We start from the raw sequence: 24,401 nt of genomic DNA on the forward strand, positions 1-24,401 counted from the left end.
CGGGCCAGTGCTTCTCTAAGTGTTGGTCCAACCCAGAGCACCGTGTAGGGCCGTCCCTTGGCAACTTGGGTTACGTCGGCTCCTGTACGCTTAGCTTATCTGGTGTGCCCTGAGAACGAGATATGTGCAGCTCCTATCGGGATTGTCGGCACAGCGGGTGGTCTTGCTGGACTTGTTTTACCATTGTCGAGGATGTCTTGAAGAACCGGGATACCGAGTCTGATCGGGATGTCTCGGGAGGAGGTCTATTCCTTTGTTGACCGTGAGAGCTTGTCATGGGCTAAGTTGGCACACCCCTGCAGGGTTATGAACTTTCAAAAGCCGTGCCCGCGGTTATGAGCAGATGGGAATTTGTTAATGTCCGGTTGTAGAAAACCTGAAGTTAACCTTAATTAAAACGAATCAACCGCGTGTGTAACCGTGATGGTCTCTTTCCGGCGGAGTCCGGAAAGTGAACACGGTTGTTGGAGTTATGCTTGACGTAGGTTGTTCTAGGATCACTTCTTGATCATAGTTTTTAACGACTGTGCCTTGCCTTCTCTTCTCGCTCTCATTCGCGTATATTTAGCCACCATATATGCTAGTCGCTTGCTGCAGCTCCACCTCATACCTTTACCTTACCCATAAGCTTAAATAGTCTTGATCGCGAGGGTGCGAGATTGCTGAGTCCCCGTGGCTCACAGATACTTCCAAAACCAGCTTGCAGGTGCCGATGAGTCCGTGCAAATGACGCAACCAAGCTCAGGAGGAGCTCGTTGAAGACCTTGTTCTTTGTGTTGTTCCGCTCTAGTTGATCAGTAGTGGAGCCCAGTTGGGGTCGATCGGGGACCGTGTCGCATTTGGGGTTCTTCTTTTATTTTGGTTCCGTAGTCGGACCTTGATTGTATCTGGATGATGTAATGCTTTATTCATGTAATTGTGTGAGTGGCGATTGTAAGCCAACTATGTATCTCTTTTCCCCTATTGTATTACATGGGTTGTGTGAAGATTACCTCACTTGCGACATTGCTTTCAATGCGGTTATGCCTCTAAGTCGTGCTTCGACACGTGGGAGATATAGCCGCATCAGGGCGTTGTAAGTTGGTAATCAGAGCCTTCCCCGACCTTAGGAGCCCCATTGCTTGATCGTTTTTAACGGCCGAGTTGTGAATGCTAGAAGCCGAAGGCGTGCGGCACATGACGGTAGTGCGGGATTCAAAAATGTTAATCAACTCAACAAATATTCACAAATTTCATAAATAAAAATAATGGATTTTTAAAAAAATCCATTATTCAAAAAGTTCCTACATTCAAATATGCTAGCACAATAAAAAAGAAATTAAAAGTCGCTTATTCGAAAAATGTTCACAAATTTAAAAATATTTTCTAAAAATTGTTCCCAAAGTTTTAACATGTTCATCGATTCAAAAAATTATTCTCAAACATTGTTAAATACTCACACATTCAGAAAAATATTTGTGAATTTCAAAAATGTTCCTGAATTTCATAAGATGATCCAAATTTAATAAAATATTAAAATATAAAATAATAAAAATGTAAAATAAAAGAAAAAAACACATAAAAAATTGATGCAGGGAATGTTTTAGAACCTTGGCAAAACCGGTGGAAGAGTGGCACGTGAAAATCGGTAATATGGGCCGACCCATTTATGAGAGACCGGTCGGGGGCGTGCGCATTTGGTGTCTATTTCCCGACCCGCACGGGAAAATAGGAGGCAGGAGCTACCATTTCGTATGGGAGCTCCTAGTCGGCGCCTTATGCGCCGGTTAGGAGTTCTGGCACCCACTAGGTGCAGGAATGGGCTGGCCCATTTCACAACTCACGTGCTAGGGCGCATTTGGTTCGTCGGTCAATAGTTGACTTTTGAAAAAGTATACTTAAAAAACCAATTTTTTGGCAAAAAATCATGAATTCAAAAAGGTTCACGGGTTTAAAAAAACACAAACTTAAAAAAACCACAAATTTGAAAATAAGTCATTAATTTTGAAAAAAGTTCACAAATTTGAAAAGTTCATCGATTTTGAAAAAGTTCACCAAATTTGGAATAAAATCATAGGATTTCAACAACTGTTCATAAAATTTGAAAAAAGGTCATTGAATTTGAAAAAGGTTAATCGAGTTTTAAAGTTCATCGGATTTGAAGAAAAGTTCATCCATTTTTTAAAAAGTTCAACAAATTTGAGAAATGTTAATCAATTTTAATCATCAAATTTAGAAAAAAAATCACTGATTTTAAAAAAATCAGATAGAAGGGTAAGATAAAACCCAGCATAGCCCAATATTCACATGAAAAATTAACTATTGGCCAATCCCAGCGCAAAATCTTGGGCTCGTAGCCGATTCCATGAGTGAGAAGAACTCCTTTTTGTTCAAGAGGAGTGTTATGTCACACATGCGAACCGGCGGCGGAGCTACAGCAAGGCCAGCTGGGCCATGGCCCGCTCAGCCCATGGCCCAAACAATGAAGAGTACAAAGAAACCTGGCCCTTGTGAGAGAAAAAAATACGTGTTCTCCTCAGCTCGGCCCACCTCGGTCCGCCCAACAAATTTTAGGCAGCTCCGCCACTGCACATGCGTATCTGAGAACCCCATAAAAATTTTGTACATGGGGGGCGGGGGAGGCGATCTAGACAAATTAGCTTCTTTTTTTTAGCGACTCTAGACAAAGTAGCTTTGAGCCGGAGATGCAGCACACGCCATGAAACGTTCTCGGAGGCCAGCGAGCGACCCGGGTTCCTCGCCCCTTCCTTGCAACGGAGCCACGCAGACGCGCGCGCGGGAAAAGCGAAGAAGAAAACGCGGTGCCGTTCCGCGGGTTCGCCGCCGAGGCCGTTGGCGCCGGGCAGGGGAGGAGGGTGGCGTCCCGATCCGGCCGCCCGCTCGCCCCGGGACAGGCGGAAAGCTGTAAAAACGCTAGTCCGACAAGCCGGAGCCGTTGCGTCCGATACTACCATTACGTGCAAGCCAGCTTGCTCCATCCATCCATCCACCGCCCGTCCGTCCGTCCATCGTCACCTAGTAGTACGTCGCATGGCCCGTGCATGCATGCATGGCTTACCGGTGCTCCCTACGCGACGCACCGCCAACAACCCGAGCTCTCGGCCGCTACGTACCCAGCCAGCAGTGCCCCTGTCGTCATGGGCTTTACGTCCAGGCGCAAATTTGTACTCGCGCGAGCGGCTTTAATTTTGGCCCCGGAGCGAGCGCATGCGGCGATGGGGCTGGAAAGCGTGCATGCGTTTCTGACTTTCTGCAAGGGTGAGCCAGAAGCATGTCCACGTGTCCGGGGAGCCGAGGAAGCGTGCCCACGACGCCGCGCAACGTATTTTGTTGGGGTCGAAACGTGCGGGGAAAACGGAAGCTTTTCTGCTGGCGGAGATGCATGGATGGACGGCAGTGACGCCGTGCGTATGTGCGTGAGGACGAAATGCACTGCGTGGCGTTGGGCTGGCGATGTTTATCCTGGTGCTCATCAATTAATGCCGTGTGTGTTTATTGTTTTCCCTCCTTTCTTTTTTGCTTTTGCTACCATTTTATCAGTGAGGGTGAAAAGATATGCCCTGCTCACGTCCACCGGTTACTGACGTCGTTGGAAATTACGTCTTTGCCCTCCTCCCCGCATCAATCGGAAAAAAGGATTGCATTTTCTTTTCCTTTTTTTGCATAACTCAAATCTATCGAAGCCAATGCAAACATTTTTGGGCCGTAAAATGGAAAACACCAAGATAATTGTTTTGTATAAAAATTAATTGCTTCCCCAATACGCAAGACATTTGTATCCTCAAATTTAATTACCCGATCCTCGTCGAGGTATGAATTAAGAAAATGCATTCATCGCGAGGGGTGCGCCTGCGGCAATGTGTCATGACGGAATAGGTAAATAAAAGATCGGTGCCGCGGTAGTAAAGTGTTGCCCGGTCCTGACCCCTTTTCACGCTTCATACACATGGCTCCTCTTTTTATACCAGTCTTCTTCTTCGAAACCTTCCACCGCCAAACATCCCTATGCTCTTTTCCAGACTTTCGTCCACCCTTCTTCTCGCCCCACCCATTCAGTCCACCCAACCGTCGAGCAATGGAAATCCACCCCCTTCTTCTCATGCCCATCCTTCCAGTCCACCTCACCGTCGAGCAATTGCGATCCACCCCCTCGTTCTTGTGAACATCCTTCCGGTCCACCCCACCGCCACGCAATGGAGATCCACCCCTCCTTCTCGCTCCCATCCTTCCAGTCCACCCCACCGCCGCGCAATGGAGATCCACCCCCTCCTTCTCGCGCCCATCCTTCCAATCCACCCTACTGTCGCACAATGGAGATCCACCCCCTTCTTCTCATGCCCATCCTTCCAATCCACCCCACCGTCGTGCAATGGAGATCCGCCCCCTCGTTCTTGTGATATGACCATCCTTCTGGTCCACCCCACCGCCGCGCAATGGAGATCACCCTCTCTTTCTCGTGCCCATCCTTCCAGTCCACCCCACCATCGCGCAATGGAGATGCACCCCCTTCTTCTCATGCCCATCCTCCCAGTCCACCTCACCGTCGCGCAATGGAGATCCACCCCCTCGTTCTTGTGATATGACCATCCTTCCGGTCCACCCCACTGTCGCGCAATGGAGATCCACCCCTTCTTCTCATGTCCATCCTTCCAGTCCACCTCACCTTCGCGCAATGGAGATCCACACCCTCGCTCTTGTGATATGACCATCCTTCCGGTCCACCCCACCGCTACGCAATGGAGATCCACGCCTCTTTCTCGCACCCATCCTTCCAGTCCACCCCACCGTCGCGCAATGGAGATCCACCCCCTCTTTCTCGCGCCCATCCTTCCAGTCCACCCACCGTCGCGCAATGGAGATCCACCCCCTCTTTCTCGCGCCCATCCTTCTAGTCCACCCCACCATCACACAATGGAGATCCACCCCCTCCTTCCCGTGCCCATCCTTCCAGTCCACCCCACCATCTCACAATGGAGATCCACCTTCTTCATCTAGCCATCGAATCCTTGTGAAGATCACTGTCTGGGTCAACGAGCAGCCTATGCCATGTTCTCCTCGAGTTGGGAGCTGCTCCCCCCACTCACGCCAAGAATAACCGCCCGCGGCAGCCGAATGCCCTTGGGTGGATCTAGACGCGGACACGGAAATTCTAGAGCACAATGAGGTTTAGTTAGCCACGGGTGAGAATAAATGATGTTACCTCGGGAACGATGCCCGAAAATTCGGGGGGGGGGGGGGGTCGACTGAGGCAGCAAGGAAGAACGACGGTTGGGAGAGGCATGACGAAGAGAAGCGGGGAATAGCGGTGCTGGCGAGAGGGAAGGAGTCGGCGGTCGAACTGAGCGGGGCGGGGCGGCAGTTGCGGAGGCCGGATTGGGGTGGGACGGGGTGGGTCAGGGGGAGGAGGACGAAATTCCGGGCGGGGGCGATTGAGGCGGCGAGGTGGGACAACGACAGGGACGACGCGACGATATGGAGCAAGGGGTGAACGGAGCGGTGCAAGTGAGGGGGAGGGGGGGCTCACGTCCAGATCCCGGTGATGCCCCGCCGTCGATCAACTCTCCCCCCTCCTTATCCCCCCACCGGATTACTAACTCTAAACATGTTTTTTCTCAAATAAAACACCAGAAGCTGTAGATCGGCGTAAGGAAAAAGAAAGGAAAAACACATAGGGCTGTTTTAGTACTTTCATTTCATCAGTTTTTGCCCCTATGGTAATTCGTTTACCTATTTAATTAGCGAAATGCCGCCGTCCACCGAGAGTCAGTGGCCATAATACGAACGAACTGCCGCCCCATGGCTTCCTCCTCCTCTTCCTCCCGTACCCTTTCGCCCTCCTCCGCCTGACCCGCCCCGCCCCGTTCTGCTCGAACGCCGTCCACTTCCCTCTCGCCGTCGCCGCCGTTCCCTGCTCATCCTCGTCCGCGCCCCTCCAAATCGCCGTCCCTCCTCGCTGCGTCAGCCGGCGCGCCCGGATTTCCCGGGCACGGGTTCCGAGGTAATTTCGTTCCTTCTCACCCGTGGCTAGGTAAGCCCCACTGGGCTCTAGGATTTCTGCGCGCGCCTCTAGATCCGCCCGCACGCATTCGGTTGCCGCGGGCGGTTTATTTTTAGAGCGAGTGGGGCGGGGGGGGAGCAGCTCTCAGCTCGACGCGAACCGGGCAAATGGTGGGCTGCTCGTTGAACTGGACAGTGATCTTTGCTGGAATTCGAGCCATGTTAACTTGATTTCACGAGATTGATTGCCTAAGGTTTTTCATTTCATCCTTGGACCGTGTTTCTGTAATTCGGGGCCAGGAGGCGCTGCTGTCTCTGTCTGAATATGTGTTTATGCTTTGGGTGATGCCGTTCAGAGTTGAAACGGATGTTTGTGTGACGGCAGCGCCGCTAGAGTGGCCTGTGGGTTCAACGATATTGATTTGGGTGATGCCGTTCAGAGTTGATTTCTGCAACCGTGGTGTGGGCACTGGACTGCATCATACATGCAGTGCTCTTGGCTGGGCATTTTTTTTCACAGCGTGCTGGCTTTTAGATTAGTTACTGATGAATTAACATGATGTATGGATGCAGATTATTCGGGTGGGGGATGTGTCTGGACGAGCGAGTGTAGTTAATTAGCTATTAATGCTGCTGTTTTTGGCTTTTTGCAGTGAGCTGTCGGTACAGGGTAGAACTGCTTAATGATACACATCAGTCTGATTTTCAGGTGGCTAAACACTCTTGTTTTTACTCTTCGTCGTCTAAGTGACAGTAAACTATTTCAATTGCCAATTGCTGTCTGTTCTCTCTCTCATCTTGATTCTATTACTGCAGGTTTTAAGTCTGGAAGATTACCAAGACCCAAGGGTATTGCCTGAGCAGAGTAATTGAGTTCTAAATCTGCCATCATGTTTAATTGTTAGTTCCAAGTTTGTTCTTTATCAATAAATGATGTTATGGTTGATCCTTGTCTGTGCAGGAAATTTACACCTCATTTCCATTTTTATGATGATAATTTATTCATCTGCAAACTATTCCAAAATGCTATGAGATTAAAACATGTCAAACTAATATGTCCCGATTTTATTCATTTAATGCTCTGTTGTAAGTTTATGCTTTGTGTATGTTCTTATGCTGGCACTAGATCTGTGTCTGTTCATCCTCCACAATTAGTGTACAGTTTTCTGTCGCCATTATGTTTATCAAGATTGCTGATGCTAAGCCTTATCTACAGCTGAAGAATGCCTGTTCTTGCCAAATTGATATCTCTCTGAAGTTTTTGTCCTCTACCATGACTACTTAAGAAAACATGTTTTCCTCGCATTTTGCATGTCGACTTACAGGGTTTGGACTGACTGCTGACCATATTTAGTTAATCTGATTTGCAGGAAGAGTTAATGAAAAAGCATTGTTGATCCATAAGCAAGGGCATTGTGGTTGGCATCATGCCACATAGAAATATGTGTTGGACACATCAGGGTGATAATCTTGAATCAGAGGAAGGACAAGCTCAGCCTGAAAATTACAATAATGGTGGCACTGGGAGTAATTTATCCAATCAGGGCGTGCAAGTTGCTCTTGGAGTTCCAGGAAATACTACTAGTGATGGAGTCCATGATTCACGGAGTTACTATGAGAGCATTAATAATCAGCGCCAGCATGCTCAGAATTTATACCCATATGGAGGCGTTGATCCGAGTTTTGTCTACCCATCGACTATGTACAATCCCGGTATGCCAACACCATCTGTGAACAGATATGTTCCTCATGCAAGTTTTGGACAGGGCAATCCACCACCCTCACCTTCATATCATCAAGTTGCCACAGGAGCTAGGGATGTGAGTAGCAGCAGTAGCAGTTTTGGTGATGCTACCAGACAATCCATGAAAACGAGGAATGCTGTAACTGAGAGTGGCCATCATTTTGATCATGGATTTGCAAGCTCGAGTTCATCTGCTCATGTGCCTCAGAATCCTGCACAATGGACATGGTGTGCTTCATTTGAATCACATGGTGCACCAAATGGCTCTTCTGCTGATGGACCAAACAGGCCATCACCAATGGCTACTCACCCAGCATTGGTGCGTCATGGTAACTATGTATTTCCAGCTGGTCACATGGGCCAGGGCAATACATGGACTACACACCCTGCAAATGTTATTGCTGATGGAGTCCCACACTGGGCATACAACAATGCAGTCCACAATCCTTCAGGTAAGTATACCTTCGTGATTAATAAAAGTGAAATTGTTTTGCTAAGTGATGATTCAAGGCACCTTTTTATGGCTGTCAGTAGTTTTCATTGGATAATTAGTGGCTTATATTCTTGGTAGCTTTCATTAGTTAGATTAACTGTAACCTTTTATAAGTTATGGCCTGGCTATAGGATATAATTCTGTGAGTGAGATGTGGAGAGGTAATCGAAAATCTTGCTTTTTTAACAGGTCAGTTTGCTCATCCAGGAACAATGGGCATGCAAAATGGTAGTCTTCAAGATTACCAAGCTGGCCCTTCTGCTACTTTTCATGGGCCTTTACCTCATTTCAACCAGATTCCTATGCATAGCATGCAAACTCCTGCTATGCTTAATCATATTCAGATGCAAGGGCCTCAGCGTCAAAGCAATGTAGTGCAAGGTGCTAACCCTTCTGGAATGGTGCAAGGTGCAAACCCTTCTGGGATGGTGCAAGGCACAAACCCTTCTGGAATGGTGCAAGGTGGAAACCCTTCTGGAATGGTGCAAGGTGCAAACCCTGCTGGAATGGTGCAAGGTGCAAATCCTTCTCGAAGGGCGTTCACCTGGGATCCATGTCTGCCTTTCTCCAGTTCTGGACATACTAATGGACCTCCAGTTCATGCATTTTTTACAGATCAAGTTTACAATGGGAGTGTAAGACTTCTTCAGGTGATTCACATTTCCATACATTCTTCTCATGGAATGATAGCATGCATGTAGCTCTAATTGCATAATTAATGCTGGAAAACATTATCTTCCTTGGATACTTTGTTTGCGTCTACCTGCTGTTTCTTGCGAGGCATAGAAGATGTATTACTCGTTTGCATGTATAATTTGGACTTGAATCCTTGATTCTGCAAGGATACGCATGCTTCATACTTATGCTGGAAACACAATTTCATTTTCGAAGAGTAATTAATTGATGTAAGAATTTAGTCATAAAAGATCTCTGGGATATTTTTTCAAGAAAACATTGCCAATTATTGCCCTTGGTTGCTGAAGTGCTGCACATTTATTTTACTTGAAATCTTCAAAATATGCCTGTCATCAAGTTTTAGAAAATCAAATTATCTAAACATTTTTTGTGAGCCCTTTACCATATGTATTTTCCCCTGCAATCTGTGTTGCATGAATAGCATGCCCTAATTTTGGCCAAGACAAATGAAACCATTTTTTTCCATTGCTGTGATACGTGATTATCATGTTTCTGTTGTCTTGCTTGCCTACTTCCTCTATTAGTATCTACAGACATTAAAATTTGCCATCCGTACCTCACTAATACTGTGTTTCTACATGACTGGGCTTACTTTTATGAGTGATTTCCTTTTGAGTATGGCTATCTGATGTAATCAATCTGCCCATACAGCAAGCTGCTATGGCGACTATGTCAACATTTTATGATGCAATACATCTTATTGACGAACAATGGGATATGGGGCTAGATATAGACAGCATGACCTATGAGGTATGGAGCAGATGACCAACTCACTGGATTGTGAGTTTCTCGCAGATACTTTCGCGGGTTTGCATGTATGTAACTGATAAAATGCGGTCCTGCTCTCCTGCAGGACCTTCTAGCATTGCAAGAACAGATTGGAGATGTCCATACCGGTTTGCCAGAAAGGTACATCCGTCAAAATCTGAGGGTACGTCAGTATGTTGTTCCCAGGGCAGCTCGCGGGTCCGATCAGTCTGTGGAGAAGGATGCTTGCATTATATGCCAGGTATTTTCCCTTACACATTCTATCTCTTGTGTTAATAACACCACTGGATCTTAATCTCTAAGTTTTGTACTGTACTAAACAATTAACCTGACAACATTTACATAGTAATAATATTGTAACTCCTTATCCTTTTTAGAAGCAGCTTATTTACCTAGAACAGTCAATACGCCCCTTTGTCACGATCAACGGCTAGATTAACCAGATATACAGTTTTGCTGTCAATGCCCGTCTCTAGTTTCTAAAGTGTGTTTGTTCCGTGTCTTTGCAGGAGGAGTTTGAGGCGAGAGAACTTGTAGGAACCCTCGACTGCGGTCACAAGTACCATGAGGCGTGCATCAAGCAGTGGCTGATGGTGAAGAACTTGTGCCCCATCTGCAAGGCAACAGCTTTGCCAGCAGAGTGAAGCAGCGGGTGACCGGCGTCAATAAATCATTTGCCGCAGCAGTGACTGAGATTCAGCTCCGTTTCTTGTAGATAAGAGATGTTGGATGATTGTGTTATTTACCTGTAATTTCCTGTTCGGTTTGTTGTGGACATAGCCTGCCCCAAAACTGTATAGCCAGAGAATGGTTTCATTTCCTAGACTGCTCTTAGACCCCCATGGTGCCTGAACTTCTCTCATCATGGTTTTCCTATTGCCCGTTTTATCTATTTGTACATTGTAATTAGACCTATATATTTCCCTTTGCCAAAAATCAGAAGTGAGAACTCAAATGGTTCTTTCTTCTGGATGCTCTATGGTTTTCTTAGTTCTGCGGTTTTGATTTTGACGGGGTAGGGGTGTTTGGTTAGGCTTAACTTTGGCCTTTGGAGTTAGGTTTATAACTCAAAAAGCATCTATTCTTATGCTCTTAGCTTTGGCTTTTTGCTTTTGACTGAATACTGTTACATGATGGTATAAGCCAAAAGCACAAAAATATATGTTTTGGGGGCTTATAAACCAAACTCTAAAAGCCCAACTTTTGCCTAACCTATAATCTAGCAATTGTTTTTGGCTTTTAACTTTAGTTTGATGATGGGAGTCAGCCAAAATATTTGGTACAGTAAAATAGTTTACAACAAATCCCCTGAATGAAATGGAACTGTGTAATAAATCAGCAGACTCAGGAATAGACAGATCCAAGAGGTAGAAAACATCCAAGGAAAGGCCTGTAAGAAATTCACGATAACCTCACTCACACTTTCAAATCCCTAAACTATACCAGCAAAAGCTGTAGTCCTGAACGAATCAAATGTATCAAACATGGCAAAATGAACACTGGGATATGGTTGATGGCGCATGAATACAAACGAGGACTATGACTGCAATAACATAGTGCCCTCCCCTACAGTATAAGATGCCAAGCCACCATCTTGAGCTAAGACGAACAACAGTTGGATTTCTTCACCGCGGAGACGTCGTCCTTGGAGCCGACGTTGATGGTCTTGCCCTTGGGGGGCGCGGCGGGGTCGTCGCCGATGTCGAGGGCCTTCTTGCTCACCACGCGGTAGATCTGGGAGAGCACCTCGGTGAAGGCGTCCTCGACGTTCATCGCCTCGAGGGCGGACGTCTCCATGAAGAAGGTGTTCTCCCGCTCGGCGAAGGCCTTGGCGTCCTCGGACGGGACGGCCCTGAGGTGGCGCAGGTCCGCCTTGTTCCCCACGAGCATGATCACGATGTTGGCATCCGTGTGGTCCTTGAGCTCCCTCAGCCACCTCTCGACGTTCTCGAAGGTGACGTGCCTCGTGACGTCGTAGACGACCAGGGCGCCCACCGCCCCGCGATAGTACGCGCTCGTGATTGCCCGGTACCTGCGGACGCAGCGCAAATCGACGATCAGTCGCTGGCGCAGGTAACAGTTGAACAGCTCTCACTGAACACAGGCAATTAAAATAGTCACTCTCATTGCCCAATTGATGATTACAAATTGTTCAGCACAGGAGTTGTAATTGATGGCTACAAGATGTTTCCTCGTCAACTAGCAAGCATGTTCCCCAAACCCCATATTATGCTCTAACAGTTGGACTGCATGTAAAGCCTATATCAGGGTCAGCTCCTGGCCCTACACAATCTTCAGTTGCAGCAGCACATTGCTAAAAATATGATACCCTGAACCTTCAGTGAAGCATGGCAGGTCGCCCAATCATGGGAAGCTATGTATGGATCGACACAATGCCAAATCAAATCTCAACATCCAGTGAAGCATTTCAATCGAACACAGCAGTGTATGCTTCTGCAGCTTCCAAGCATCCAAGGGGTCATGAGATCCACATGGCACACCGGCTGCTGTAACGACAGGGGAGGGAGGGGGGGTGGATCTGGGGACTGGAATGGGGGGGATGGGTACCTCTCCTGGCCGGCGGTGTCCCAGATCTGGGCCTTGACGACCTTGTCGTCGACGTGGATGCTGCGGGTGGCGAACTCGACGCCGATGGTGGACTTGGACTCGAGGCTGAACTCGTTGCGGGTGAAGCGGGTGAGCAGGTTGGACTTGCCCACCCCCGAGTCCCCGATCAGCACCACCTTGAACAGGTAGTCGTAGTCGTCCTCCGCCCTGTAAGCCATCTCCCTCTCCCTCTCCCCTCCGGCCGCCTTCTTCCTCGTCGGCGGCGGGCTCCCTCGGCCTCCCCTCCTTGCCGCTGCTTCTCGTTGGCTGGATAGATCGTATCGCGGCCGTGGTTGTTGTGGCTTCCGCTCCGCTCCGCTCCGTTAGTCGGCCGCACGCACGCCGCGCCAGCCGCCAGCGACCTGACGCGACGTGCCTGGGCCCAAGGAATGGGAGTGTGTGCTCTAAGCGAGCGGGTGGCCCAGTCCAGCCCATACGTGTTGGATGGGCCTGGGCTGCGCTCACCCGGTTCACTTCACACGGTCCTTCCCACTCAAAAAAAAGAGAGAGAGAGAGAACCAGTCACACTCCACTCCACTGACGGCCGCGGCAGCAGGAGCGGCGCGGCGCGGACGGCGAGACGACCCCAGCTACGGCACCGGGGCGACGGCGCTGCTCTCTCTGGTATCCGACTCCCCCTCATCCTCGCGCCTCTTCCGCATTCCTCTCCCGCTCGCTAGGAGGGCTTGGGAGCCGGGATGGCCTTGGGCGCGCCCGCCGTGCCTCTGGCCATGTGGCGCTTACGGCAGATCGACGCCTGCTCTGGCGAGGGGACGCCTATGATCTCTGGCCTCGCCTCTTGCCGCGCGGGGTGTGGGTCTGGGGTTCCATCCGTCCGTCGCAGCTCCCGCCGCGTTCGCGAGCCGTGCGCGCAAGGTGTTCGACGCATTGCCTCTGCGCAACCAAATGCTGCTGCCGTGCCGTGCAGTCATTCTTCTCGCTGTATTTGGTTGGAATGGATGGTTGGGGTTCGATGAAAGGGCAGTGTGGTCGCTGTCTCGCTGATGGTGTCGTTTCTTTGCGCTTGCAGGGCCGATGACAGCGGAGAAGAAGCCGCACTCGCAGCCGGCGCTGTCGTGGTCGTCCATCCCGCTCGACCTGGCCGGCCTGGTGCTCCGCCTGCTCCCCACGTACGCCGACCGCGCCCGCTTCGCCTCGGTGTGCCCACAGTGGCGTGCCACCGCAAAGCGGGAGCAGCTGCTGCCCCCGCCACTGCCACTGCTCGCGCTGCCTGACAACACCTTCTACAGCCTACCGTATACCAAGCCCTTCCGCTTCCCTGGCTGCGGCTTTGCTGGGTATCAGAGTGCCTGTGGCAACTGGCTCGTCTTCCCCCGTGACGACGGCTGCTTTTTGGTCAACCCCTTCTCTAGGGAAACAGTGACGCTCCCTCCTCTCTCCAGCGTCCGGCTTCGGCCTGCAAATGCAGTCGCCAAATGGTCAGAGGAGGGCACCGTGAAATATGCGGCACCTTACACTACATGGATGCATATCAATACATCTGAGAAGCTGCACATAAGTAAGCTAATCCTATGCTCGCCAAATCTCGTTGCTGCACTAGTCGGCATTGGACACACCAGTCAGATTCTCATGTGCCAGCCAGGGGCCTTGTCGTGGTCAGTACGCGCCTACGATCGGTGCAAGCGGTTCGAAGACATGTCATTTTACCAGGGAAAGCTCTACGCCATTGCCAATGACGAGAACCTTCTTGTGGTTAACATCAGCCAGGACCAAAGCACCAGCGACCCGCAGGTCTCTCGGATTGGACAAGTCATCGAGGGTGAGCCATGGAATCCAATTGTGTTCAATGACAACACTATGCCCTGCAAGAAGCTCTACCTGGTGGAGTGGCATGGGGCGTTGCTGATGGTACGGAGGGCGGTTTGGTGCCAGGTACCTGCACCTGGAGTGCGCGGTGAAGTTGTTGCCAGAGAGAGCAGCTTTGAGGTTTTTGAGGCTGACTTTGAGCATTCACGGTGGGTTGAGGTGTCGGCTTTGGGGGGTTTGATGTTTCTAGGGCGAAGGTGCTCCATGGTTTTGTCCTTGTCTCACTATGGGATCCCCGATGGTCACATCTTTTTCTTGGATGATGATGAGGAGAATCTTGTGGAGTATGGCTATGACAAGGAGAACACTTCTTTCGGCACCTATGACAAGATCTGACAGAGTCCGTTCTGTTCATCCAGATATTTCCTGGAAGCGTGGCGATGAGATGCGTCTGGCAGCATGGCTCTTCCCGCAGGACTGAAGCGGAGGTGTTAAACTGTTATCCCTATGCATGCTGCTTCTGGGTTATCTGACCGTGCCATAGCTGTTGTTGTTCAGTGGTTTCTTTGCAAGCTGCTCACATGTTACCTATCTGACCGTGGTATGTATGGTAGTTGGTGTGGTGTTCAGTGGAACCCATGCAAGCCATGAAATGCATTAGTAGTAATTTATCTGAGCTAGGTTACTCTGTTAAGTGCGTGTATTAGTACTTGTCTGAACTAGTAATTGTGGTGGTTGATATGCAAGCTGTTGACTGTGTCGGTTTTCAACTGGTACTGTGGTTGTTGCCTGTGCCTACGAAAAAACTCAAAATGCATAACTTCTTCTCTGTATCTTTGACATGGTGGTCTCTTTTATCTGAACTAGGTTACTCTGTTAGTTACAGTCTTATTCTGGTACTCTGAACTAATTTATGGTCGTTAATGTGCAAGCTGTTAACTGCATTGGTCTTCAACTGGTACCTTTGATTGTTATTGTGCGTATGGAAGATGTTTAAAACGCATAACTGCTTATATGTATCATTGGTGTCATGGTCTTTTTTCTATGCTGCGATGATTTGGCATGGTGGTGTGTGACTCCCTGTAGATTTGTTTTTAGCTGAAGTTGTGCTGATCCTTGCGCAGTTGTGCTGTTAGTGTGGCTTGAACACATTTCAGCAACTTTTTCATGTATCTAGCAATTTTTTTTCTGTGAAAGCAATCATTAGACGGTGGGACATGTTCGTAGATAATTTATTTGTATGGAATATTTTTAATTGTCAAAATTTGTAAAAGCTGCAAGAACATTTTATGGTCCTTTTATGGTTTTTGAAACATATTTCAAAACAATTGTACAAGATATTTGCTGGAAAACTTATTATTATTATATTAAATATTAATTTATCAACCATAGTCTATAAATTCTATAAATTATTTATTTATTTATTTATTTAAAACATTAATAACAGTCAATGAAAACTTAATCTTGTCTTCCAACCCACAGCATGGCTAAAGAAGGGATCTAACACACCCAACATCTAATAGGGGATTCTTAATGAAGAGTGTTTTTTTGGCTCCAGGATCGCATGATCCATTTGAAAACAACATTGAGTCATTTGCACGTGAGATTTAAACAAATTTGGCTGACTAAAGGAAAATCCTGAACGCACCTAATTGCGTACACTTTGTTTGAAAAGTAAAATCATCTGCGTACCCGCTCCATTTGCGGAATATTTCCTTTAATATGCCTTTTTTTCTCCATCTTCTCTCAGTCTGTTTATTATATTTTTGTCTATTCTCTTTCCATTATTTGTTTATCATCTTCTTTAAATTGCTCCTTTCATTTTTCTTGGCCTTTGCATATACATAAGGTGTTCATGTTTGTTTCACAAAATGTTCAGGTGATAGTTGTAGGCTGGTCGGCTTCAAAAATAATAATAGTTTACTGGTGATTGGTCTGTACCGAAATTGAACTGCAAAAACGTCTGAATTTTTGGTAAGGAGGGAGCAACAATTTGTGTGTTTCTTAAATGCATAAACATATTTCGTAGACGGCATAACACTTCAACAGTTTTTTCCTATACGAACATGAAAATTCGCTGGAACAATTTATACTTTTTTTATGGACCCTGGGCATATTAGAAACATGCTTTAGAATTTCTTTTGAACAATTTATTTTTCACACCCACACACACACACATGTCTTTTTCAAACAGTATTGCGTAAATATTGGGGAAAATATATTGAAATCAATCTCGAAGTCGCCAAGTGCCAACTGAAATCGACATTGTTCCTCTTTGAAAAGGAGAAGGCGGGAACTCATTTTCTTATGCCGACGTGGGCTTTTATTCAGTGACTGAGCGTGCGGGCCATACGGCTTGGCTTGGCCTGGGCCTGCGCATCCACAGTCGTTGGACTGATACTTACCCTAAAAAAAATCCTCAAAAAAAAAGTTGGACTGATACTTTAGTTGGTTCGGGAAGCCACACACTCCACTCTCCACTCCACTCCACTCCGCAGCAGTCACACACTCCCCTCCACTCCACTCCACACTCCAGCTCCGGCGCGCACGGCAACTCCGATCCCCTCTCCGGCAGCGGTACCCGCCTCCCTCCTTTTCCCCACGGGCCTTCCTCCTTCCTCCCTTGCTCGCTCGGTGATTTGGGCCCCCCCTCACGAATCCCGTCGCTTCCGCTGGCGATGCACGCCAGATGTTCGACGCATTGCCTCCTCGCCGGGGAATGCTTCCGTTCCGTGATTCTCGTTGGTGTTTTCTGTCTCGTCGTGATGTCGGAATCCCGCCGCTTTCGCTGATGCCGTTGCTTGCTTGTTTTGCAGTGTTGATGGCGGCGGAGAAGAAGCCCCACCTGCAGCCACCGGCGCTGTCGTGGTCGTCCATCCCGCTGGAGCTGGCCGGCCTGGTGCTCAGCATGCTCCCGGCGCATGCGGACCGCGCCCGCTTCGCCGCGGTGTGCCCGCAGTGGCGTGCCGCCGCGAGGCAGCAGCAGCGGCTGCACCCGCCGCTGCCGCTGATCGCGCTCCCCGACGGCACCTTCTACAGCCTCCCCTACCCCACGCCCTTCCGCTTCCCCGGCTGCGGCTTCGCCGGGTACCAGAGCGCCTGCGGCAGCTGGCTCGTCTTCCCCCGCGACGACGGCTGCTTCCTGGTCGACCCCTTCTCCAGGGAAACGGTGACGCTCCCTCCTCTCTCCAGCGTCCGGCTCCGGCCTCCGAACGCAGTCGCTAAATGGTCGTATGAGCATGGGACAAAACTGGCCGACCCTTACCTCACATGGATGCATATCAAGGACTCGGACGAGCTGCACATCAGTAAGCTAGTCCTGTGCTCGACGAATCTAGTTGTTGCCCTGGTCGGCATTGGGTACACCAGCCAGATTCTGATGTGCCAGCCAGGGGCCTTGTCGTGGTCAGTACGCGCGTACGATCGGTGCAAGGGGTTTGAAGACATGTCATTCTACCAGGGCAAGCTCTACGCCCTCACCAAAGAAGAGAACCTTCTTGTGGTGAACATCAGCGAGGACCATAGCACCGGGGATCCACAGGTTTCTCGGATTGGACAAGTCATCAAGGGTGATCCATGGTATTCAATTGCATTCACCAACAACGCTATGCTCTGCAAGAAGCTCTACCTGGTTGAATCCTGTGGGGCAATGCTGATGGTACGCAGGACGATTTTCTGCCGGGTTCCTCATGACGGTGGAGCTGTTGCTGGACCAAGCGCGTTTGAGGTTTTCAAGGCCGACTTTGAGCATTCAGGATGGGTCAAGGTGTCGACGGTGGGGGCTGACCAGGTGTTGTTTCTAGGGCGAAGGTGCTCCAGGTCATTGCCCTTCTCTCGGTATGGGGTCCCGGGTGATCACATCTTGTTTTTGGATGATGATGAGGAAAATCGTACGGAGTATGGCTATGCCGAGGAGAACACTTCTTACGGCACCTATGCCATGGGATCCGGCAGGTACCGTTCTGTTCATCCAGACATTTCCTGGAAGCGTGGCGATGAAATGCGTCTGGCAGCATGGCTCTTCCCTCATGATTGAAGCACTGTTATTCTATGCAAGCTGCTACCAGGCTATCTGACCGTGCTATAGATGTTATTGTTCAGTGGTTATTTTGCAAGCTGCTCACATGTTATCTATCTGACCGTGGTATGTATGATGGTTGGTGTGGTGTTCAGTGGAAACCATGCAAGACATGAAATGCATTAGCAGTATTTATCTGAACTAGGTTATTCTGTTAGTTGCCATGTGTACAGTATTAGTAATTCTCTGAACTAATTATGATGGTTACTATGCAAGCTATTAATTGCGCCGGCTTTCAACTGTTACTATCTTTACTTTTATCTGAAATGCATCATAGTATTTTTTTTATTTTCTATTTTGCAATAATTTGGCATGGTGGCCTCTGACTCTCTGACCCACTGTAGTGGTAGATTTCCTTTGTGCTCAAGCAGCTATCTTGTGATGGGCCTTGTGCAGTTTTGTGGTCTGAACACCTATTTCAAAAACTTTTTCAAGCACGGGACATCTTTTGCTGTCTACACAGTTATTAGACAGTGGAACATGTTCCTAGATAATATTTTGTACTATTGAATATTTTTATTTGTCAAATTTTTTTCTAAAAGTTGCGACAAATTTTATTGCCATGCATATTTCAAATAGATGCTGAAACATATTTCAATACAGCCATCCGAAATCTTTTCTGGAAATTTTATGATTATGAATACATTTTTATCAAACCCAATTTATGAAATATTTATTTATCATGTAAGTGGGCTGAAACATATTTATTCCTAATGCAAAGTGGACTTTTGGCTGTCAGGATAAACTGATCCTTTTTTAATAATGTTAAAAAACGGAAACAAACAGTACAAAAATAAAAATGAGAGTGAGTCATGTACCAGTAAATTTCTTTTGTGTAATCAGTTGGTGATTCACAGTATGCATGAAAAATGTATACTGCCAATGAGCTACATTATGTTTTCAAATTTGAAAAAGTGTTTTGGTTTATTATTTTTTCTGCAGTTCAAAAAATCAGTTGCAATTTGAAAACAATATTGAGTCATTTGCATGTGAGGTTTGCTTTGAATTTTGGGTGAGTTTTTTAAAAAAGAATATCCTCTGTGCATCCCCTCCATTTGCTGGGTCACCCAACAAACATCTTTGTTTGGTTTTCCTTTCATTAATATTCCCTCTTCTCTCTTTTTTATTTATTATTTCATTGTAATATTATATCTCTTCTCTTTTCATCATATGTTTATGATGTTCTTTAAATTTTATTTTTTTACGTTTCTTGTCCTTTGCCTATACATAAGCCTTTGATGTTTGCTTTACAAAAGTTTCAGCTGATAGATTTTTATTGGGCGATTTCTAAAATAAATTGTTTATTTGTGACTAGATCGGTACAGCTTTCTTCTGATAGAAGGATGCGTTGTTTTGTTATAAGAGGTCAAATCAACACGAAGGAGTGTAACCCATTATTCTTTTTGAAACTAGCAAGTTGCATGTTTCTTAAATAGATAAACATATTTCATAGACTAAGAGCCTGTTCGGTACTCCACCGGCTCCACGAAATCCTACGCTCCGGCTTCTCCAAGCGAGCTCCAGCTCCTCCATCGATTGTGGGAGCGAGGAAACTGTTCGGCCTGTTCGCTCCGCTCCAGTTTATGAGATGGGCTGAAAGCCCAATCTGGCCTAGGGCCCATACGGAGGGCATGTGGCAGGACAGAAAAGGTACGAGAGACATAATGTGGGAGCAACTAGTTAACGAGCGCTCCTTCGGGAGCCTCGCAACGATCGTGGTGCTCTCAGTCATTCGCCACATGTCGCGCTCTGAACGCTCCCTTCGGATTTTGTTTTTCTTTTTTTTCCGCACGCGTTTCCGGTTTTCTAAACAGGGTTTTTTCGATTTTTTTCGATGTTTTGGTTTTCCCCCGGTCTTTCTTAGCTTTTCGATCAAAAAAAATTTACGCGAAAAAACACGTTTCTTTTTCTTTCGTGAAAGTCATGGTTTTCTTCCGCGAGAGGCATGGTTGTGCTTTAGCGAGAGTCACGGCCGTGCCTCTTGGAAACGAAAAAAAACGCGTTTTCTGTTTTTTTTTCTTTCGCAAGAGTCACGGTTTTACTTTTGTGAGAGGCACGGTTGTGCTTTCGCGAGAGTCACGGCCGTGCGTCTCGGAAAGGGAAAAACAAAATGCATTTTTTGTTTTTTTTCGTTCGTGAGAGTCACGGTTTTGCTTCCACGAGAGGCACGCCCGTGCCTCTCGGAAAGGGAAAAAATATGCGTTTTCTGTTTTTTTTCTTTCACGAGAGTCACGTTTTTGCTTTCGTGAGAGGCACGGTTGTGCTTTCGCGATAGTCACGGCCGTGCCTCTCGGAAAGAGAAAAACAAAACGCGTTTTCTGTTTTTTTTCGTTTGTGAGAGTCACGGTTTTGCTTTCGTGAGAGGCACGGTTGTGCTTACGCGAAAGTCACGGCCGTGCCTCTCAAAAAGGGAAAAAATACGCGTTTTCTGTTTTTTTTTCTTTCGCGAGAGTCACTGTTTTGCTTTCGCGAGAGGCACGGTTATGTTTTCGCGAGAGTCACGGCCGTGCCTCTCGAAAACGAAAAAAAACGTGTTTTCTGTTTTTTTCCTTACACGAGAGTCACGGTTTTGCTTCCACGAGAGACACGGTTGTGATTTTGCGAGAGGCACGGGCGTGCCTTTTTCGGAAAGAGAAAAAAACCATGCTCTCGGTTCGGGTTTTCCGTCTGGTTTTTTTCGTCCGGTTTCTTTCATGAAAAAAAGTTCGTCAAAACCTATCAACATGGGATCTAGTTTTGAAGATCTCGACGCGAGGAATCCAATAGTGAAAACGGTTCGAGGTTTGAACGCACGGTTTAAGAGATAAAACGTTTTGAATAAACTGATCTACGAAAAAAGGGAAAACTTTCAGGTTACGACAAGTGGTGCGCTACATGTGCGCCACTTGTTACGATCTGAGAAAATGAAGTGTTCTTTGCAACGAGTACTTCTTAATTAGTGATTTTCAACATAACATGAACGAAGCGGTACGCAACTTATCGGTCGCAGTGTGTTGTAAATTTGACGAACTCCTTCGTTTCCAGGATCTACGAAGCAGCCCACTCCCAGCTCTGTGATTTTCATCTGCGTATCGCTCCGCTCCGCTCCGTCGACTCCATGGAGTTGCAGCGTTCGAGTCAGCTCCGTCGGCTCTTGGACCAGAGTTGTGGAGTGGAGTGAATCCGAACGGGCCCTAACACTTCAATAAAAAAGATCTATACGGAACATTAATTTTTGTATACCTAAATGTTTTTTCCATAAACCGTCAGCATATTAGAAACTGTTTTAGGATATTTGTGTACATTTTCTTTCACATGTCAGGCGTTTTTTTATTGACCTCGATCTCGAAGTCTACATCGCCGACTGAACTGAAATCGAAATTGTTTCTCTCTCATTTTTTTGAGGGGTAATGTTTCTCTCTCATAAAACGAGAAGGCGGAAACCTCTTTTTATTTTGTTTTGTAGTGAGAGAGCATGCGGCCCATACGCCTTGTGTGGGCCTGGGCTGTACGTATCCACAGCCTAGCACTCGCTCACTTTGACACGGCCCCGTTCGGGCAGCTACACTCCACTCGCTCCATTCTGCACGCCAGCGACAGCAGCCGCAGCCCGCAGCGCGGCGGGGACAGCAACTCGACCCCATCTCCGGCACCGGGAGGGCGACGGTCTCCCTGGTACCCGCCACTCCTTCACTTCACGAGCGTTCCACCTCTCCCCTTGCCCTCTCGGTGGGGTTTGGATCTCGCTCCCTCCTCACCCCGCGGCAGCTGGCAATGCGCGCAAGGTGTTCGGCGCATTGCCTCCGCCCGGGAAAAAAATGTTGCTGATGCAGTTTCTTCTTTGCACTGTAGGACCGATGGCAGCAGAGAACGAACGGCACTGGCAGCCACCGTCGTCGTGGTCAGCCCTCCCGCTGGAACTGGCAGGCCTGGTGCTCCGCTTGCTCCCCGCATACGCCGACCGCGCCCGGTTCGCCGCGGTGTGCCCACAGTGGCGTGCCGCAGCCAGGCAGAAGCTGATGCCCCCTCCACTGCCGCTGCTCGCGCTCCCTGACGGCACCTTCTACAGCCTCCCCTATGACGAGCTCTTCCACTTCCCCGGCTGCGGCTTCGCTGGGTACAAGAGCGCCTGCGGCAGCTGGCTTGTCTTTCCGCACGACGATGGGTGCTTCCTTGTCAACCCGTTCTCCAGGGCTACCGTGACGCTCCCTGCTCTCTCAAGTGTCCGACTACGGCCTCCAAATGCAGTCGCTAAGTGGTCAGATGTGGGAAAGGCGAAATGTGCCCAACCCTTCTGCACATGGATGCATATCAATGACTCACGCGAGCTGCACATAATTAAGCTACTCATGTGCTCGCCAAACCTCGTTGCTGCACTGGTCGGTGTTGAATACACCAGTCAGATCCTAATGTGCCAGCCAGGGGCCTTGTCATGGTCGGTACGTGCATGCGATGAGTGTAAGGATTTTGAAGACATGGTGTTCTACCAGGGAAAGCTCTACGCCATTGCCGATGACGAGGACCTCCTTGTGGTGAACGTCAGCAGTGACCAAAGCACCGGCGATCCACAGGTTTCTCGGGTTGGAAGGGTCATCAAGGCCAAGGGTGACCGCTGCTACAAGGGGGACCTCAGCGTCTACCATGTTGTGTGTCGAGAGAACTCTGTACCCGTCATGCCCGTCAAGAAGGTCTATCTGGTTGAATCGTGTGGCGCCTTGCTGATGGTACGCAGGGAGATTTGGTGCCAGCCTCCTAGACCTGGAGTGACCAGTAAAATCGTTGCTGGAAAGAGCGAGTTTGAGGCATTCAAGGCTGACTTTGAGCACTCACAGTGGATCAAGGTGTCGACCGTGGGGGATGACCAGGCTCCGTTTCTAGGGCGAAGGTGCTCCAGGGCTCTGTCCGTGTCTCGGTATGGCTTACTGGGCAATCGCATCTTCTTTTTGGATGACGATGACGAGCATCGTGTGGACTACTTCTACGATGAGGACAACACATCTTGCAGCTCCTACGACATGAGACTCGGCGATGTCTCTTCCCCTCATCCAATGATTTCCTGGAAGCGCCGCAAGGAGATGCGTCTGGCAGCATGGCTATTCCCCCGGGACTGAATTGAAGGTGTTATATTGTTGTTGACTTGTTGCTATACAAGCTATTCCCATGTTTATATAACCATGCTGTAGATGTTGGTGTCCATCCTTTATTTTGCAAGCTGCTCGCAGGTTATCTATCTGGCTGTGGTAAACATGGCGGTTCATTATGGTGTTCGGTGGTCCCATACAAGCCGTGAAATGCCTTAGTGAAGAGTATTTAACTTTCTTATGCCATAGTTGCCATGTATCAGTGATTGTCTGAATTTATTATGGTGGTCACTATGCAAGCTGTTAACTGCATCGGTTTTCAACCTGCACTGTGGTTATTTTGTTGTCATGTTGTTTGACGGTTATTGTGCAAGGCTGCTCACATGTGTTATCCATCTGACCATGGTATGTATGGTGGTTGGTATCGTGTTCAGTGGTTCTCCTAGGAGCCGCGAATTGCATTAGTAGTATCTATCTGAACTTTGTTACTACTTTGTTAAGTGCCTTTAATCAGTGTTTGTCTGAACTTATGATGGCGGAGTACTTACTACTACTACTACTACTCAGGTGGTTTTTCAATTAGTACTGTGGTTGTTGCTATGCCTCTGAATGATCTTAAACTGCGTCACTGTATCTTTGGCTTGTTTTCTTTTTTTTTTCTTTGCATTGTTTTGGCAACTAACTCTGAATTGGTAGATTTGTTTGTGCTCGAGTTGTTACTCTCTTGTGATGGCATTTAACTTGCAATGAACATTGTTCAGTTGTGCTGCTAGTGTGGTTTGACTGGATTTGGAGATCCACAGTTAATTTCTTGGTCCCTGCTCGAAGGCAACATGAATCCAAGTTGCTATGCGGATAAGCTGGCAAGCCATTTGAAAAGCTATTTAATCTCTACTCCTAATGGAGCAGTTGGTAGTCTCCGCCGGTCAATTTTCGTCTCACCTCCCCTAGTTTTTTTTGGTACTTCGTCCCACTTCCCGCAACCCACCGTTCCCCCGCATCTTACCTCCCGACCGCTAAAAAAATCATCAAGTTACAATGACGCCCATTGAGAACCGCGATGGTTCACAGGTAGAAAAACGTCCTAAACAAATCTACTACGGTTAACCTACAAAAATACAGCTGACCGATCTGAAACAGAACCCCTAGGACCCGAAAAATCGTCGTGCCCTCGATGCCATTGCTTGTCGC

General features: G+C 48.0%; 5 protein-coding genes across 12 annotated transcripts; 4 read left to right on the forward strand and 1 right to left on the reverse strand.

The window, feature by feature from the left end:
* Window positions 1–5,742: 5,742 nt before the first annotated feature.
* Window positions 5,743–10,677, forward strand: LOC123068302 (probable E3 ubiquitin-protein ligase ZFP1). Of its 6 annotated transcripts, none has more exons than XM_044490897.1 (9): window positions 5,743–5,998; window positions 6,651–6,706; window positions 6,814–6,897; window positions 7,368–8,193; window positions 8,424–8,750; window positions 8,850–8,884; window positions 9,582–9,680; window positions 9,784–9,939; window positions 10,208–10,677. In XM_044490897.1, the coding sequence occupies exons 4-9, from the start codon at window positions 7,425–7,427 to the stop codon at window positions 10,340–10,342; spliced, it is 1,521 nt and encodes a 506-aa protein (XP_044346832.1). In that variant the 5' UTR covers window positions 5,743–5,998; window positions 6,651–6,706; window positions 6,814–6,897; window positions 7,368–7,424; the 3' UTR covers window positions 10,343–10,677. The 6 variants fall into 6 exon arrangements, with proteins under 6 accessions (XP_044346832.1, XP_044346817.1, XP_044346825.1 ...); XM_044490882.1 differs by having other exon boundaries at window positions 7,368–7,710; window positions 7,798–8,193; window positions 8,424–8,884; XM_044490890.1 differs by having other exon boundaries at window positions 7,368–7,710; window positions 7,807–8,193; window positions 8,424–8,884.
* Window positions 10,678–11,007: 330 nt separating this feature from the next.
* On the reverse strand, window positions 11,008–12,641 carry LOC123068346 (ras-related protein RABA1f). The gene is made up of 2 exons (XM_044490924.1): window positions 12,267–12,641; window positions 11,008–11,730 (listed from the first exon to the last, which is right to left on the reverse strand). Exons 1-2 carry the CDS (start codon window positions 12,482–12,484, stop codon window positions 11,298–11,300), a joined length of 651 nt encoding a protein of 216 aa, XP_044346859.1. The 5' UTR covers window positions 12,485–12,641; the 3' UTR covers window positions 11,008–11,297.
* A 38-nt stretch (window positions 12,642–12,679) lies between these two features.
* LOC123068332 (F-box protein At2g26160) lies at window positions 12,680–14,842 on the forward strand. 2 transcript variants are annotated; one of them, XM_044490906.1, is made up of 2 exons: window positions 12,680–12,929; window positions 13,336–14,842. In XM_044490906.1, exons 1-2 carry the CDS (start codon window positions 12,695–12,697, stop codon window positions 14,466–14,468), a joined length of 1,368 nt encoding a protein of 455 aa, XP_044346841.1. In that variant the 5' UTR covers window positions 12,680–12,694; the 3' UTR covers window positions 14,469–14,842. The 2 variants fall into 2 exon arrangements, with proteins under 2 accessions (XP_044346841.1, XP_044346849.1); XM_044490914.1 differs by having other exon boundaries at window positions 12,904–13,181.
* A 1,535-nt stretch (window positions 14,843–16,377) lies between these two features.
* Window positions 16,378–18,404, forward strand: LOC123068356 (F-box protein At2g26160). Of its 2 annotated transcripts, none has more exons than XM_044490941.1 (2): window positions 16,378–16,649; window positions 16,889–18,404. In XM_044490941.1, exon 2 carries the CDS (start codon window positions 16,894–16,896, stop codon window positions 18,106–18,108), a length of 1,215 nt encoding a protein of 404 aa, XP_044346876.1. In that variant the 5' UTR covers window positions 16,378–16,649; window positions 16,889–16,893; the 3' UTR covers window positions 18,109–18,404. The 2 variants fall into 2 exon arrangements, with proteins under 2 accessions (XP_044346876.1, XP_044346868.1); XM_044490933.1 differs by having other exon boundaries at window positions 16,532–16,813.
* Window positions 18,405–21,690: 3,286 nt separating this feature from the next.
* On the forward strand, window positions 21,691–23,533 carry LOC123181479 (F-box protein SKIP23). Its single transcript, XM_044593748.1, has 2 exons — window positions 21,691–21,804; window positions 21,982–23,533. Exon 2 carries the CDS (start codon window positions 21,987–21,989, stop codon window positions 23,238–23,240), a length of 1,254 nt encoding a protein of 417 aa, XP_044449683.1. The 5' UTR covers window positions 21,691–21,804; window positions 21,982–21,986; the 3' UTR covers window positions 23,241–23,533.
* Window positions 23,534–24,401: the final 868 nt, after the last annotated feature.

This window comes from Triticum aestivum, chromosome 1A, assembly GCF_018294505.1.
Source record: "Triticum aestivum cultivar Chinese Spring chromosome 1A, IWGSC CS RefSeq v2.1, whole genome shotgun sequence".
Classification (NCBI taxonomy): Eukaryota; Viridiplantae; Streptophyta; class Magnoliopsida; order Poales; family Poaceae; genus Triticum; species Triticum aestivum.

Excerpts from the sequence above, each read along its gene's own strand:
- LOC123068302 (XM_044490859.1), top strand. The coding sequence starts at position 7,425 with ATGCCACATAGAAATATGTGTTGGACACATCAGGGTGATAATCTTGAA. Across the intron at positions 8,194-8,423 it reads TGCAGTCCACAATCCTTCAG|GTCAGTTTGCTCATCCAGGA; the intron begins GTAAGTATACCT and ends CTTTTTTAACAG. Across the intron at positions 9,681-9,783 it reads TAGACAGCATGACCTATGAG|GACCTTCTAGCATTGCAAGA; the intron begins GTATGGAGCAGA and ends GCTCTCCTGCAG.
- LOC123068346 (XM_044490924.1), bottom strand. The coding sequence starts at position 12,484 with ATGGCTTACAGGGCGGAGGACGACTACGACTACCTGTTCAAGGTGGTG. Across the intron at positions 11,731-12,266 it reads GACACCGCCGGCCAGGAGAG|GTACCGGGCAATCACGAGCG; the intron begins GTACCCATCCCC and ends CTGCGTCCGCAG.
- LOC123068332 (XM_044490906.1), top strand. The coding sequence starts at position 12,695 with ATGGGAGTGTGTGCTCTAAGCGAGCGGGTGGCCCAGTCCAGCCCATAC. Across the intron at positions 12,930-13,335 it reads CGACGGCGCTGCTCTCTCTG|GGCCGATGACAGCGGAGAAG; the intron begins GTATCCGACTCC and ends TTGCGCTTGCAG.
- LOC123068356 (XM_044490933.1), top strand. The coding sequence starts at position 16,762 with ATGTTCGACGCATTGCCTCCTCGCCGGGGAATGCTTCCGTTCCGTGAT. Across the intron at positions 16,814-16,888 it reads GCTTCCGTTCCGTGATTCTC|TGTTGATGGCGGCGGAGAAG; the intron begins GTTGGTGTTTTC and ends CTTGTTTTGCAG.
- LOC123181479 (XM_044593748.1), top strand. The coding sequence starts at position 21,987 with ATGGCAGCAGAGAACGAACGGCACTGGCAGCCACCGTCGTCGTGGTCA.